We start from the raw sequence: 17,200 nt of genomic DNA on the forward strand, positions 1-17,200 counted from the left end.
CAGACGTGCCCAAGGTGGGTTTGTGCCTACAGGCGACATTGTTGCCGGTGATGTCTGGTGAGGACCTGCCTTACAACAGGTCTACAAGCCCTCATACCTGCCTCTCTGTCTATTGCACAGTCTGAGCACTGATGGAGGGATTGTGCATTCCTGGTGTAATTCTGGCAGTTGTTGTTGCCATCCTGTAACCGTCCAGCAGGTGTGATGTTCGGATGTACCAATCCTGCGCAGGTGTTGTTACACGTGGTATGCCACTGCGAGGACGATCAGCTGGCCGTCCTGTCTCCCTGTAGCGCTGTCTTAGGCGTCTCACAGTAAGGACATTGCAATTTATTGCCCTGGCCACATCTGCAGTCCTCATGCCTCCTTGCAGCACGTCTAAGGCACGTTCACGCAGATGAGCAGGGACCCTGGGCATCTTTCTTTTGGTGTTTTTCCAGAGTCAGTAGAAAGGCCTCTTTAGTGTCCTAAGTTTTCATAACTCTGACTTTAAATGCCTACCTTCTGTAAGCTGTTAGTGTCGTAACGACCGTTCCACAGGTGTATGTTCATTAATTGTTTATGGTTCATTGAACAGGCATGGGAAACAGTGTTTAAACCCTTTACAATGAAGAGCTGTGAAGTTATTTGGATTTTTACTAATTGTCTTTGAAAGACAGAGTCCTGAAAAAGGGACATTTCTTTTTTTGCTGAGTTTAATAAATAACATAAATAAAATGATGGTATAACGACTGATAGTTTCTTCTTAGGAAATGGTATGTTGACAAAATAATAGTTAATTTTAAAATGAAAAATATATATGTTTTATCTTTTGGAATTGCTAATATCAGTTCTGGTGAAATGAGCTTACAAACAAAACAGTGGGAAAAGTCAATACAGCAAATATATTCATCTCCTTGAAGGTCATTGATAACAGTCTATTGTCTTCCAAGAAGGTACAGGTCAGAGAATCAGGTCTGCCTGTATTTGGTTTAAATGGTTCTTCCAGAGTCATTTGGTCAATATCACTGTGTTGGAGCAAGTGCAATGATAGGACAGTGTCCATCGTATGTAGTTATGTGGTATTGGTAGTCATCTCTTTGGGTTATTTGACATGGAAGACCTTTCTCTGAGGAGATTTCCTGAAGTTCCCATACTTCAAGAGGTCATTTACTGTTCTTCATGACACAAGGTTGTTTTCCAACAGATTTTTTCTTTGTTGTCAAAATGTGTAACAAACACATTTCCAACCATTCAAGCAGTTTGTGTTTTTCTTCATTCACTTAACATTTCAAAAAGAGAGAAAAATAAGTGCTAACGATCCCTTGTTCTTCCTCCCAGTTTTTGTCTCTCCCTCCCCAGGTGTTTGGCTGTTCAGTCTCCTTTTTCTGTCCATCTTGGGTCCAGGCCAGTGGCTCATCTCCGCCCAGCCCCGCTGTCCCCCCTCCAGAGGTAGTCCTGTCCAGGGGAGAATGAGTGGCGCTCCCCCCCAAGTCCTCGGCCCGTCCTGTCGTCTGTGGGTCTAAGCGATGCAAGTGATGCCATGCTGAGGCGCGGATCGCTGTTGCTGATCTTGAACAGGCCACTAGCCGCCATGAAAGCCTCTCTCTCGCTGGGGAAGCGGTTGATCCCCGTCTTCAGGTCGTTGAACACCGCCGTGTCGTTCAGCTGCTTCCTGCCACTCAGCCGGCGCCGCCGCAGCATCACAATGCCCGTCGCCAGGCCAAGGGCGAGTAACGCAAGGACGCAGGAGGCTGTGAGGGCGGTGGAGGAAGGTTTATAGGTCAGTCGGGGGGCAGGATGGAAGCTGGGCTGCAGCGTGAACTCGCAGCTGGGTCCCATGAAACCAGGCGGGCACTGGCACACGGGCCCCGTGAAGTGGGTGAAGCAGGTGCCGCCATTCTGGCAGGGCTGGGCGCTGGCACCACGGCCACAGGCATCTGAGCGCAGGCTACAGTTCTTGCCGGCGTAGCCCAGTGTGCATGAGCAGGTGTAGTCGTCCACACCGTCCTGGCAGGTGCCAGCGTTCTGGCAAGGCGCTGAAGCACAGTCGTCGATGTTGAACTGGCAGTTGGCGCCGGTAAAGCCAGAGTGGCAGCGGCACAGCACGCTTTGACCCAGGTCTAGACACTCACCACCTAGAAGACAACATTTCACACGGCGCCAATTAGTACACTGCAGCCTACCACATTCTGAAGTAGCGTAAGATGTGATACATGGGATCACACACTGTTGGCACTTCATGACATCATGAATTGATATACCCTGAAAACATGTATTAATTCATTGTTCTATCAGCCAAGTGAAGTACTTCATTATCAAGTACTTCAAGCAAGTGCAGGTGCGTACTTCAACCACTAGGTGTTGCCAGAACTAAGGCAAGATCCTCTCCATCCACTTTCACCTGTTTCCACTTTTTTGGGGAGCTGGTGGACCGTTTCAAATGCCTTGGCATAACCATCTCATTCGATCTGATATGGCCAGCCAACAAACGCTGTGATCAGAATGGTACAGCAGCGGCTCTATTTCCTGAGGCTACTGAAGAAGTTTGGCATGAGTACAGGCACTCAGTAGAGAGCATCCTGACTGAATCCATCAATGTGTGGTATGGTAACACCAATGCACAAGACTGCAAACGTTTTCAGAGGGTAGCACACACTGTAGAAAGAATCATTGGCACTACCCTCAGCGAGTACATCTATGCAGACAGATCCCTTATGAGGGCCCAAAAGACCCCAGCTACCATCTGGGCGGGTTACAGGAGCATCAAGACCTCCACTACCAGGTTCAAGAATAGCTTTAACCAGAGTACAATCCTCTTTATAACCAAGATACCTTGCTGCTGTTTTTCTCCTACTTTTGGAAGTTTACATAAACAAGTTAATGACTCCAACCTAAGTGTTTCAACCACTCCACAAATTTCTTGTTAACAAACTATAGTTTTGACAAGTCGGTTAGGACATCTACTTTGTGCATGACAAGTAATTTTTTCAACAATTGTTTAGACTTGTTTAGATTATTTCACAATTCGTTGGTCAGGAGTTTACATATACTAAGTTGACTGTGCCTTTAAACAGCTTTGAAAATTCCAGAAAATTATGTCATGGCTTTAGAAGCTTCCGGTATGCTCATTGACATCATTTGAGTCAATTGGAGGGGTACCTGTGGATGTATTTCAAGGCCTACCTTCAAACTCAGTGTTTCTTTGCTTGACATCATGGGAAAATCAAAAGAAATCAGCCAAGACCTCAAAAAAGAAATTGTAGACCTCCACAAGTCTGCTTCATCTTTGCGAGAAATTTCCAAATGCCTGAAGGTACCACGTTCATCTGTACAAACAATAGTGTGCAAGTATAAACACCATGGGACCACGCAGTCATCAAACCGCTCAAGAAGGAGACGTGTTCTGTCTCCTAGAGATGAACGTACTGTGGTGCGAAAAGTTCAAATCAATCCCAGAACAGCCGCAAAGGACCTTGTGAAGATGCTGGAGGAAACAGGTACAAAAGTATCTATATCCACAGTAAAACGAGTCCTATATCAGCATAACTTGAAAGGCTGCTCAGCAAGGAAGAAGCCACTGCTCCAAAACCGCCATACTACGGTTTGCATTTGCACATGGGGACAAAGATTGTACTTTTGAGAAATGTCCTCTGGTCTGATGAAACAAAAATAGAACCGTTTGGCCATAATGACCATCGCTATGTTCGGAGGAAAAAGGGGGAGGCTTGCAAGCCAAAGAACACCATCCCAACCGTGAAGCATGGGGGTGGCAGCATCATGTTGTGGGGGTGCTTTGCTGCAGGAGGGACTGGTGCACTTCAAAATAGATGGCATCATGAGGCAGGAAAATTACCCATGGAAATCGGTCTTCCAAATGGACAATGACACCAAGCATACTTCCAAAGTTGGGGCAAAATGGCTTAAGGACATCAAAGTCAAGGTATTGGAGTGGCCATCACAAAGCCCTGACCTCAGTCTTATAGAAAATGTGTGGGCAGAACTGAAAAAGCGTGTGCGAGCAAGGAGGCCTACAAACCTGACTCAGTTACACCAGCTCTGTCAGAAGGAATAGGCCAAAATTCACCCAACTTATTGTGGGAAGCTTGTGGAAGGCTGCCCAAAACATTTGACCTAAGTTAAAAAATGTAAAAGGCAATGCTACCAAATACTAATTGAGTGTATGTAAACTTCTGACCCACTAGGAATGTGATGAAATAAATAATTCTCTATTATTATTCTGACATTTACATTCTTAAAATAAAAGTGGTGCTCCTAACTGACCTAAGACAGGAATTTTTACTCAGATTAAATGTCAGGAATGTAAAAAACTGAGATTATTGTAATTGGCTAAGGTGCATGTAAACATCCGACTTCAACATACTGTATGACTGAAAACATATTTTTTTTATCTTTTTACTGTACATGTCTATGTACTGTACTATATGTGAGAGTGCTCCAACAAAGAATTCTAACTACTTGGAAATAAACTAGAAACTTCAATTTGAGCTTGCAGTCACTCACCATTCAGACAGGGGCTGTTGCTGCAGCGGTCCAGTTTCTTCTCACAGTTGGAGCCAGTGTAGGTGGGAGGGCAACGGCAAGTATAGCCCCCCGTCAGCATCTCCATGCAGGTGCCTCCATTGAAACAGGGCCCATCGGCACATGTCATGGCGATGATCTCACAGTTCTTCCCATAGAAGCCCTGGGGGCAGGTGCACGAGTAGTCGTTCTCCAGGTCCTAAAGAGAGAGATGATTGTCATTGGAGTATTTTTGATAATGTCAAGAGAATTGTCGTTAGACAGACACCTTGACTAAGCTTTGGCTTTTTACAATCCATAGATGAACCATGATTACTGATCATGTTTCTGACATTGTGTCTAATTTAAACATGTTTTACTGTGTTATGTTACACTGCGTTTATACCTTGGACACATTAACATTTTACCTTCAAATGGACAATTAAGAAAAAAAACAATAACATGGAATGCCAAAATAACTCAAAAAATATTGTTTAATTAACACCCAAAAATCTGAGCCAATATTTAACTACCCCCTACTACCCCTGTAAGCTGTAATATTACTCACATTGCAGCTGCCTCCATTCTTGCAGGGGTTGCTGTCGCACTCGTTGGTCTCCAGCTCACAGTTGGTGCCACCGTAGCCCGGGCGGCAGATACAGGTGTAGCTGCCCTGGCCTGTGTTGGTACAGGTGGCACCGTTGGCACATGGCCGATGGTTGGTGCAGTAGTTGAGGTCCTGGTCGCAGAAGAGGCCGCCCCAGCCCTCCTTGCAGTCACACTGCCATGGCTGGACGCAGGTGCCATGGAGGCAGCCCGGGTAGCGCACACACTCGTTGCACGAGGGCCCCTGCCAACCCATTCTGCACTTGCAGTCCCCAGGGGCCTCGCAGTAGCCATGCCTCGCGCTGCAGTCTGCCGAACAGATGGCTGGTGGGAGGAGGGGGGAGAGGGTGTGATTACAATGAATGGGCAGATTGGGCGGGCACGCATGCCCCCACCCAACTCTGTCTGAGCCCCCCCACTGCCGGCCCTCCCAACTGTTTGTTAAGTATTAAACCAAGCAGCTGGTGAGCACTCCACCGTAGGAACAGAAGCCAGGACCTTCTTTTCGCCCTCTGCCACACACACAGCATCTCCAACATGTGTCCCTGGTGAGTCATGTTTCTTTCTCCCTTTGTTATAGGGGAACAAAGGGCAGATCGAACTCCACCATCCTTCCTTACTATAAAGTCTATAAAGCAACACAACAGGAGGCTTTCTGAGATAAAAGTAGATACTTAACGCTCATGCAATTATGCCTGTCTAAAATAGTAGAGTGGCTGGTTATGGGATTAAGTTGAAATCCTTGAGGCAGAAGAGTAATCTTACTTTAGAATTAACTTGGCACAAACATTTTCATAAAATTGACAATTAAAATGTGTTGCACATGCTTAATTGTTGGTGTAATTATGTGTAGGCCTGTATGTACAAATTATTGCCACCAATCATTCAGGTCTATATACTGCCCTTGTGACACCTTCAAAGAGCATTAATTGTTTTCACTAAGGAGAATGCAAAAAATAGCATTTGCCTCATTTATCAATGAATCCTTGTGTGGACTGTGTAGTCTATTTACAATAGGGCTATACAGTGCAGACTGAGGCAACCTGGTTGACAGAATCTGAGTCTGGACAGTAATGTAGCCTAAAGTCATTGACTTTAACCAAGTAAATTGAATTTACGATCAGAACAGTAGTTGCCCTTCCAGCCCTCCAGACATTGCTTGTTCCCCTCCACGTCACAGGTGTAGTGGCCCAGAGTGTCGTCGCGGGGTCTGCAGTATTCGGCGCAGCTGTCGCCAAAGTAGTACTCGTCACAGAATGCGTGATAGGAGTAGCGCAGCTCGCTCTGCTCTCCGAAGTGGACGTCTTGAGACCAGTCCTCGCCTATGGCCAGTCTTCTTCTGGTAGCCAAGCGACTGACCAGGTTGTTTTGGTTGTCTGAAAAAATATAAGGAACAAAATAGCATTGTAGTAGCATATTGGCATACAGAATTTGTTTAAAGTAACAGGTAGGCTGTTAAAAAAAAATGCTATAAGAAGCCTACTGCAACAACCTTACCTGTGTATTCTGTAGGGATTTCTGCGTTCCATGCTTCAATGATCAGCGAAAATGTTCCCTGTAAGAGGTAAATCCTGGATTAAAACGTTTATGCAATAATGATAGAGTAACATAACATTTATATTTCCTTGTCTAACATTAGTATTTATGAATATAATATTATTTACCGGCCACTTAAAATGGAACGGTATTCTAATAGGAGCGCTGCTGGAAATTGAGGTCTGATCTGCGCGGATGACGTTGGTGTGTCCTGTTCCAAAAGTGCATGGTGGCTCCGCATGGATGACATCCTCTGAGTGTTTGAGACAAATTCTGAAAAAGATGTGACAGTCCCTATGCCTTCTGCATATGCGCTGAGCAGTGTTGAACGAATGGACTTTCAACTCGAACACACCAGAAGATGATACCTGCCAAGAGAAGAGCGAATTGGACATTAGAGATATGCTGTGCATAAAGCACGGCAATATTGAATGGTTCCTTATTGTTAGGTTACACTTCGTACTTACCACTTGCACTACAGCCAAAGCAAAGACACATCTAAGAGGTAGCGAGGCCATTTCCGCCAGGTGTTTGGTTGGTAGCTATACAACAATCCCCAGGTGTTTGCATTCGTTGTGTCCAATAAAAATGTGACAGGCGCCTATTCCCAAAAACCCGGATAGAAAAAAATCCTTGCAGTCACACCATAAAATTAGTATGAAAAGGTATAGCAGTCCTCGCTCTTCCCTATGTGCTGGTCTTCACTTGTTTTGGTTCTGGTGGTTAATGAGAGTGAATGAATTTTATACCCCTGAAGCGCGCCCCTGTCACGCGTCAGGAGGCGGGGCACGGTAAGACCCAAGGGACAACCACGAAGCGTCGGATCATGTGTGTGGATGTGGTGCTGATTAAATTTATCAGCAAAAATAACATAAGGCCTATACTTAGAGCAAAATCATATTTGAAGTGTGATTGGCACAATACACATTTTATACAGTTATACAGCTGCAACAAACACTCAAACGGGACAGTTTTATTTCAATCTCTTCGTTCAAAGACTCAATCATGGACACTCTTACTGACAGTTGTGGCTGCTTTGTGTGATGTATTGTTGTCTCTACCTTCTTGCTCGTTGTGCTGTTGTCTGTGCCCAATAATGTTTGTACCATGTTTTGTGCTGCTACCATGTTGTGTTGCTACCATGCTGTGTTGTCATTTGTTTCTGCCTTCCTATGTTGTTGTCTTAGGTGTCTCTTTATGTAGTGTTGTGTTGTGTCTCTTGTCGTGATGTGTGTTTTGTCATATATTTATATTATTGTTTTTCTTTTTTAATCCCAGCCCGGTCCCCACAGGAGGCCTTTTGCCTTTTGATAGGCGATCATTGTAAATAAGAATGTAGAATGTGAGTTGCCTAGTTAAATAAAGGTTAAATAAATAAATAAAACATAAATACAACTAACTAGCCAAATGTCCACGATTTTGGAGTCGAGCTAGGAAATGTGTGACACAAGCATCGAAAACTGAATTTTTAGGCCTACATATTTAATTATTCAACTTCAATCAGACAAATAATAATATAGGCCTACAAAAGCATACGATTTTCAACCAGTATAATGAATAGGCTTCACAGCCTAACAGCTCTACAGTATCTATACCTACTGGAAACATGTAACAGAAAAAAAGTTGTTAATTTAAGCACTTTAGCCTACCGGCACAATGATGGTAAATTAAGTGTTAGACAGCATCACATGATAATAAACATTTGGGTTATGAGTGGCTATAACCTAGGCTACTATTCGATATCACCTAATCTTAGTCCTTTAAATTCTGTTCCAAATAAGTTGTTTTCACAAAAGTTTGTCATAAGAACATGTATTGTTCAGTATCAATTCATTGTTCAGTATTAATTAATGTGTGGTAAATATCGATCTGAAGGAAATAGGGAAGAATAGCATGATCCGCCCTTTCTTCAGTCACAAAATTGTAATTGCTCAGACGCGTGCGGGCAGGTTATGGATGAGACCTTCCATTGCGCGCTTCGGGGATATTCGGGGGTCTATTGTTGAGGTTGAGACGGGGGAGGGGCACTCTCTCTGGACCCTGCAGCAGGCTAGAGTTTTTGCCTTTGTGTGAACAGCTGTATGGTAATCAATGGCACATGATCTACCGTGCGGTGTCCCCACACACTATTGTTTTCTCAAACTGTCCTTCCCAACTGCACACAACTTTCTTAATGCATATTGATTTAGGGGGCATCAACAGGGGTGTTTCCAGCATCTGTCGTGCTTATTGCCATTATAGCCTATACACTTTTTGGGGAAAAAGGTGCTATCTAGAAGTAGTTGAGTTATAGGACTAGGCTACTTTACACCATGCACTTTAAGATCTTTGACCACTTTCAGATCATATGTCTTTCCTGTATTATTAAAATTAACTCTAATAACCCAAACAATTACTATTGGATATTGGACTACAGTCAATTTAAAATATTACTATAAAATATCCAACCAATCAAGTCTTAACCATATGGGTAGCCTGCTGAGTGCATTGCCGTTTTACGCAGAGTAGACTCATTATTCATGGTTTTAAAGTGCGAAGAGATGTTGAAGTCTCCTGATTATTGAGAACAAAACTTTCTATCAAGCAGCACCACTTGAAAAAAAAGTGCTTCACGCGAAAGTGTGTGTGTGAGCTGGTGTGAGAGAGAGATTTAGAGGGGAAGGGCCACCATTGCTTGTCGTTCGTGCATTGATATTCTAATGAGTGAGGGGCGCGTGCCGTCACTGACCCACACATCATTCCTGGCACACTTCTCTGCTACAACAGTAAATCAAGTAATTCCATGAAGTTGCGCACAAATAAGTTACAAGTAGAGCATAATGAAGTCCTCGATGACAAAGAAATATAGAGAAATGTTCAACTGAAATATGTAAAATGTAAAGGAGACCAAGTAAACTTGACACAACTGTTCGGAAGCATTGGAGTCAACATTGTGCAACTCAATAGTAGGAAGGTTTTCCTAATGTTTGATTTACTGAGTGTATATCTATTTATTATGCATGGGAATAGTTTGGAACAGATTTCCAAAATTAAAATCACTTGGAGCTGATTTGCATGGTGTATTTTTTTTTTTTTTTTAAATGTAACCTTTATTTAACTAGGCAAGTCAGTTAAGAACAAATTCTTATTTTCAATGACGGCCTAGGAACAGTGGGTAACTGCCTTGTTCAGGGGCAGAACGATAGATTTTTACCTTGTCAGCTCGGGTATTCGATCGTGCAACTTTTCGTCCAATGTTCTAACCCCTAGGCTACCTGCCACCCCATTTTATGTCAAACAATTTTTTAAAAATACACAAAAATATATATACACTACCGTTCAAAAGTTTGGGGTCACATAGAAATGTCCTTGTTTTTGAAAGAAAAGCATTTATTTTGTCCATTAAAATGACATCAAATTGATCAGAAATACAGTGTAGACATTGTTGATGTTGTAAATGACTATCGTAGCTGGAAACGGCAGATTTTTTATTTAATATCTACATAGGCGTACAGAGGCCCATTATCAGCAACCATCACTCCTGTGTTCCAATGGCACATTGTGTTAGCTAATCCAAGATTAGAATTTTAAAAGGCTAATTGATCATTAGAAAACACTTTTGCAATTGTTAAACTTCCGACTTCAACTGTACATGTGTAGGGGGGTGCACAGTGTGTTATTTTACATGTTCTTCACAGAAAATGAGCTAAGGCCAATGAGTCTCAGGATGAAAAAATAATTAATTGTATAATTTCTCTTTTAGTAGACATTGAAAATAGGTCCCACAACCCAGACATCACACAAGGGTTAATCTAACAGTGCATTTAATGTAAAAATAAATTGGCAGTTGTAGCCTACCATATAATGAGGCCTATGCACTCACAATGGCCAATGTGCAGATTGGCTCGCTCAACACAGCAGCAGGCCCCAGAGAAACAGGCAGGAAGACACTGCAGGCGGGAAGACACTTCCATTACAGGAATCATAAGGATAATGTACTTTACTGTTTGACCAAATCATGGTTTTAGCCTTATAAAAATAGGATGTTTTTAGTGAGGTGAATAAATGTGCAGACCGCACCGATGCAACCAATATTTTTTTTCTAGGTGTCAAAGGGTCGCAATGTAACGGCTTTCCTCTTCCTCTTCATCAGAAGAGGAGGAGCAGGGATTGAACCAATATGCAGCGGAGTTTGAAGACATATTTATTAAAGAAAACACGAACTCGACTATACACTAACAAAACAACAAACGACGTAGACGCACCTGAACATAAGAACTTACATATAACGAAGAACGCATGAAACAGGAACAGACTACATAAACCGAAAAACAAACAAACCGAAAACAGTCCCGTGTGGCGCAACGACATACACAGACACAGGAGACAACCACCCACAACGAACACTGTGAAAACACCTACCTAAATATGACTCTTAATTAGAGGAACGCCAAACACCTGCCTCTAATTAAGAGCCATACCAGGCAACCCATAAACCAACATAGAAACAGAAAACATAGAATGCTCACCCAAACTCACGTCCTGACCAACTAACACATACAACAAACTAACAGAAATAGGTCAGGAACGTGACATAACCCCCCCCCCCCATAAGGTGCGAACTCCGGGCGCACCAGCACAAAGTCTAGGGGAGGGTCTGGGTGGGCATCTGACCACGGTGGTGGCTCAGGCTCCGGGCGAGGTCCCCACCCCACCATAGTCAATCCCAGCTTCCATTTCCCCCTATAAATGTCCACCCTCATCTTACCAAATCCTTTTTGTAACATCGACAACAGGGGCAGCACCGGGACAGAGGGATAGCTCAGGACAGAGGGATAGCTCAAGACAGAGGGATAGATCAGGATAGAGAGGTAGCTCAGGATAGAGAGGTAGCTCAGGATAGAGGGGCAACTCCGGACTGAAAGGCAGCTCCGGACAGAGAGACAGCTCTGGACTGAGGGGCAGTTCTGGGTAAATAGCCGCTCTGGGCTAAGGGACAGCTCATGACTGGCTGACGGCTCTGGACGCTCATGGCTGGCTGACGGCTCTCGACGCTCATGGCTGGCTGACGGCTCTGGCCGCTCATGGCTCGCTGACGGCTCTGGACGCTCATGGCTCGCTGACGGCTCTGGACGCTCATGGCTGGCTGACGGCTCTGGACGCTCATGGCTCACTGACGACTCTGGCAGATCCTGTCTGGTTGGCGGCTCTGGCAGATCCTGTCTGGTTGGCGGCTCTGGCAGATCCTGTCTGGTTGGCGGCTCTGGCAGATCCTGTCTGGTTGGCGGCTCTGGCAGATCCTGTCTGGTTGGCGGCTCTGGCAGATCCTGACTGACGACTGGCTGTAGCGGCTCCTGACTGACTATCGGCTCTGACGGCTCGGAACAGACGGGCGGCTCTAATGGCTCGGGACAGACGGATGGCTCAGACGGCGCTGGGGAGACGGATGGCTCAGACGGCGCTGGGGAGACGGATGGCTCAGACGGCGCTGGGGAGACGGATGGCTCAGATGGCGCTGGGGAGACGGATGGCTCAGATGGCGCTGGGGAGACGGATGGCTCAGACTGCTCCTGTCTGGCGGAAGGCTCTGGCTGCTCCTGTCTGGCGGAAGGCTCTGTAGGCTCATGGCAGACGGGCAGCTTTGCAGGCTCATGGCAGACAGGCAGTTCATGCGCCGTTGGGCAGACGGCAGACTCTGGCCGGCTGAGACGCACTGTAGGCTTGGTGCGTGGTGCCGTAACTGGAGGCACCTGACTGAGGACACGCACTTCAAGCCTAGTGCGGGGAGCAGGGACAGGGCACACTGACCTCTCGAAGCGCACTATATGCCTGGTGCGTGGTACCGGACTGAGGGCACGCACCTCAGGACGAGTGCGGGGAGAAACAACAGTGTGCACAGGACTTAGGAGACGCACAGGTGGCTTAGTGCGCGGTGCCGGAACTGGAGGCACTGGGCTGGAGACACGCACCATAGGGAGAGTGCGTGGAGGAGGAACAGGGCTCTGAAAACGCACTGGAAGCCTGGTGCGTAGTGTAGGCACTGGGGTTACTGGGCTGGGGCGGGGAGGTAGTGCCGGAAATACCGGACCGTGAAGGCGTACTGGCTCCCTTGAGCACCGAGCCTGCCCAACCTTACCTGGTTGAATGCTCCCCGTCGCCCGACCAGTGCGGGGAGGTGGAAAAACCCGCACCGGGCTATGTAGGCGAACCGGGGACACCATGCGTAAGGCTGGTGCCATGTAAGCCGGCCCGAGGAGACGCACTGGAGACCAGACGCGTTGAGCCGGCCTCATGACACCTGGCTCAATGCCCAATCTAGCCCTACCAGTGCGGGGAGGTGGACTAACCCGCACTGGGCTATGCACTCGTACAGGAGACACCGTGCGCTCTACTGCGTAACACGGCGCCTGCCCGTACTCCCGCTCTCCACGGTAAGCCTGGGAAGTGGGCGCAGGTCTCCTACCTGCCCTCGGCCCACTACCTCTTAGCCCCCCCCCCAAGAAATTTTTGGGGTCTCCTCTCGGACTTCCAGCCACGTCTCCTTGCTGCCTCCTCATACCACCGCTCTTGGGCTCTCGCTGCCTCCATCTCCTCACGAGCGCGGCGATATTCCCCAATGTGAGCCCAGTGTCCTTTACCTTCCAATACTTCCTCCCAAGTCCATGATTCCTGTGTAGTATCCTGCTCGAACTCACGCCGCTTGGTTCTGGATCGGTGGGTGGTTCTGTAACGGCTTTCCTCTTCCTCTTCATCAGAAGAGGAGGAGCAGGGATTGAACCAATATGCGGCGGAGTTTGAAGACATATTTATTAAAGAAAACACAAACTCGACTATACACTAACAAAACAACAAACGACGTAGACGCACCTGAACATAAGAACTTACCTATAACGAAGAACGCATGAAACAGGAACAGACTACATAAACCGAAAAACAAACAAACCGAAAACAGTCCCGTGTGGCGCAACGACATACACAGACACAGGAGACAACCACCCACAACGAACACTGTGAAAACACCTACCTAAATATGACTCTTAATTAGAGGAACGCCAAACACCTGCCTCTAATTAAGAGCCATACCAGGCAACCCATAAACCAACATAGAAACAGAAAACATAGAATGCCCACCCAAACTCACGTCCTGACCAACTAACACATACAACAAACTAACAGAAATAGGTCAGGAACGTGACACGCAAAATGTAACTAAATGTGACCCTTTTGAGGAAAATAGGCGTATGTTGCTCGTCACTACTTTACTGGAGAGGCATTTGAATATATATATATTTTTTTTTAATCAAAATGCATTTTTTGTCAGAAATGCATTCTGGAACATGTGAATTATCATGTGCCTTAATAACAAACTTGTATGCCATCTGTAAATACAGATACAAATATTAAATTACGAGCATAGTTGTTTTAGCCACGGAAAAGGTTAGGAGCCTTCCCACTAGCCATGATTGACTGAGTTAATGGATGGGCTGGATGGGCTGGTCACGCTTATGTCTATAACATGAGCTGATCAGTATGTGTAGGTAATCTTTTCTTACACGGACATTTTGAAACATATCAAAAAGAACTGCATAAGTGTTGCTAAGGCTCTCCACTTTCTGGAGGACCGTGTTTTGAAATCAGTGGATAGCTAAGGAGATGGAAAAAATTCTGCTGTTTGATTGCAAATAATGCAGAGGGAGTTGAAAAGAGAACACACAGAAGAAGGCTGTTGTAGGGGGCAGTATTTGGAAGTTTGGATGAATGAGGTGCCCAAGGTAAACTGCCTGTTACTCAGGCCCAGAAGCTAAGATATGCATAGAATTGGTAGTATTGGATAGAAAACACTCTAAAGTTTCCAAAATTGTTAAAATAATGTCTGTGAGTATAACGGAACTGATATAACAGGCAAAAACCTGAGGAGAATCCATCCGGATTCATTTTTTGGAGGTGACACCATTTAAAATGCCTGTCTATGGGGAAATCAATGGAATACCTCCCAGATTGCAGTTCCTAGAGCTTCCAGTAGATGTCAACAGTCTTTAGAAAGAGTTTCAGGCTTGTTTTTTGAAAAAATGAGCTTGAATTTATAGTTTTTCTAAGTGGCTCCCATTTTGGCTGTAGTGTTGTGGCGCACGTCGGTCAGGGCGGGCACTTCGTTATTTATCTCCGGTAATGAACATACTATTCTCCGTCTTAAATTTTATCATTTATTTACATATTAGGGTTACCTGAGGATTGATTAAAAACATTGTTTGACTTGTTTGGACGAAGTTTATTGGTAACTTTCGGGATTCATTTGTATGCATTTTGAACGAGGGAAACTAGTGGATTACTGAGTCAAGTGTGCCAACTAACTGACTTTTTTGGGATATAAAGAAGGACTTTATCGAACAAAAGGACCATTTGTTATGTAGCTGGGACCCTTATCATTGCAAACAGAGGAAGATCTTCAAAGGTAAGTGATTTATTTTATCGCTATTTCTGACTTTCGTGACCCCTCTGCTTGTTTGGAAAATGTTTGTAATGCTTTTGTACGCGGTGCGCTGTCCTCAGATAATCACATGGTATGCTTTCGCCGTAAAGCCTTTTTGAAATCTGACAAAGCGGCTGGATTAACAAGAAGTTAAGCTTTTAAACGATGTAAAACACTTATATTTTCATGAATGTTTAATATTAAGAATGTTGTATTTTGAATTTCGCGCTCTGCAATTTCACAGGATGTTGGCCAGGTGGGACGCTAGCACCCAAATTGCAGTTCCTATGGCTTCCACTAGATGTCAACAGTCTTTAGAAATTGTTCAATGTTTTTCTCTTGAGAAATTAAGAAGTAGTCCTATTCTTTCCATGTGTCACTCAGAAGGACTCTAGTCTTTTGGTGTGCGTGAACAGGAGCGCGCTCTGTGTTGTTTTTATCCGATATTGGAAACAGATTGTTCCGTCTTAAATTTTATCGATTATTTACATTTTACGGTACCTAAGGTTGGATTAGAAACGTTGTTTGAAATGTTTGGACCAAGTTTACAGGTAACGTATTAGATACTTTGTAGGCATTTTGGGCGAGTTGGAACCGGTGTATTTCTGAATCAAACGCGCCAAATAAATGGACATTTTTGGGACATAAAGAAGGACTTTATCGAACAAAACAACCATTCATTGTGTAACTGAGACATTTGGGATTGCAAAAAGATGAAGATCTTCAAAGGTAAGTGCTTTATTTAATTGCTATTTTTTGACTTTCGTTATGCATCTGTTTGGTTGGAAAATGTTTTTCATGGTTTTGTATGTGGGGCGCTGTCCTCAGATAATCGTATGGTATGCATTCGCCGTAAAGCCTTTTTGAAATCTGACAAAGCGGCTGGATTAACAAGAAGTTTATCTTTTAAATGATGTAAGACACTTGTATCGTCATGAATGTTTAATATTACTTAGTATTTTTGAATTTCGCGGTCTGCAATTTACCGGATGTTGTCAAATCTATCCCGTTAATGGGATTCGAGCATTAAGGGGTCCCTAAGAGGTTTAAACCATGCTGTTACGGCAAAATACAATTTGCTCTTAACAACTTTCCCATACAGATTGAATCACTGACCCACTCTACAGCAAGCTGATCTATCCGCACTGATTAGTGAAGTAATTTTAATGTCGCTCTAAATGTAAAACATACGTATATTTCAGAGGTTTAAAAAGGAAAAGAAAGGAACGATAAAACAGTACCTTCTTTTGGTTAGAACCGGTTCAGAACTTAATTTTGCTGGTTGGAACAGTGGAACGGAATGAAAAAAATAAAGGTTCTGTTCAGAACGAAACAATTGGAAAATATTTTGGCTCCTTCCCCTGCTTCAATTAAAAAGGTCTCCATCTTCACAATCAATATCAAGCCTAGGCTCCTATCTCGCTTTCTCTCTCTCCTCAGCAGCAGGGCAGCCCCGGCTCCAGTTTTATTTATCGGCTTTTCATTAATTTTATCGGCCAAAAGCTGTCAATTACCGGTAAACAGAAACCCTGTGCCCCAGTGGCTTTCCATCGCCCCCCTACACACACCACAACGTGCTCTGTCCATTATGATGACATAGCGCAGCGGAGATAGACATTTTGCAAAAACCTGTCACTCAATCATTTGAACTTTTTTTTTTTTGTTGCTATTTTTATGTAGGGACATAAAACTCAAACTGAGGGGGGACAAGTTTCAACTGAGGGGGCTAAGCCTATTGCAACCATTGATGGCACTAGATTATCACCAGCTGATGTCTAAAACCATCAATATGTGCTAAATTCCCCCACACAGCTGATCTCAATTGCAACCATTATTGGTCACTTCATTACCGCTCCCTAAAAGATGTCGGTGCTACCGACAAGATGTCGGTGTTACCGTTAGTCTTTGTATCTCAAAATCGTTGTAATGTGGTTAACCTTCAAAATCGAAATGAAAATTATGAAAAACTAAAAGATAAAACTCAACCAGAGAGCGACTTTAGATCATGGGAAAAGGCCACACTTGATTTCTGCACTTGAATCATTCCCACTGTGATTGGCTAGGCCCGCTACGCTATGAAAACTCACACAATTGCAGACACTGTGATAT

General features: G+C 44.5%; 1 protein-coding gene across 1 annotated transcript; it reads right to left on the reverse strand.

Annotated features, from left to right (window-relative positions):
• Positions 1 to 865: 865 nt before the first annotated feature.
• Positions 866 to 10,468, reverse strand: LOC129819752 (delta-like protein B). The gene is made up of 7 exons (XM_055876320.1): positions 7,110 to 10,468; positions 6,771 to 7,010; positions 6,604 to 6,661; positions 6,225 to 6,482; positions 5,069 to 5,430; positions 4,504 to 4,720; positions 866 to 2,117 (listed from the first exon to the last, which is right to left on the reverse strand). Exons 1-7 carry the CDS (start codon positions 7,158 to 7,160, stop codon positions 1,396 to 1,398), a joined length of 1,908 nt encoding a protein of 635 aa, XP_055732295.1. The 5' UTR covers positions 7,161 to 10,468; the 3' UTR covers positions 866 to 1,395.
• Between the last annotated feature and the right edge of the window lie 6,732 nt (positions 10,469 to 17,200).

The sequence above is a fragment of the Salvelinus fontinalis genome, chromosome 2 (assembly GCF_029448725.1).
Source record: "Salvelinus fontinalis isolate EN_2023a chromosome 2, ASM2944872v1, whole genome shotgun sequence".
In the NCBI taxonomy this organism is placed as follows: Eukaryota; Metazoa; Chordata; class Actinopteri; order Salmoniformes; family Salmonidae; genus Salvelinus; species Salvelinus fontinalis.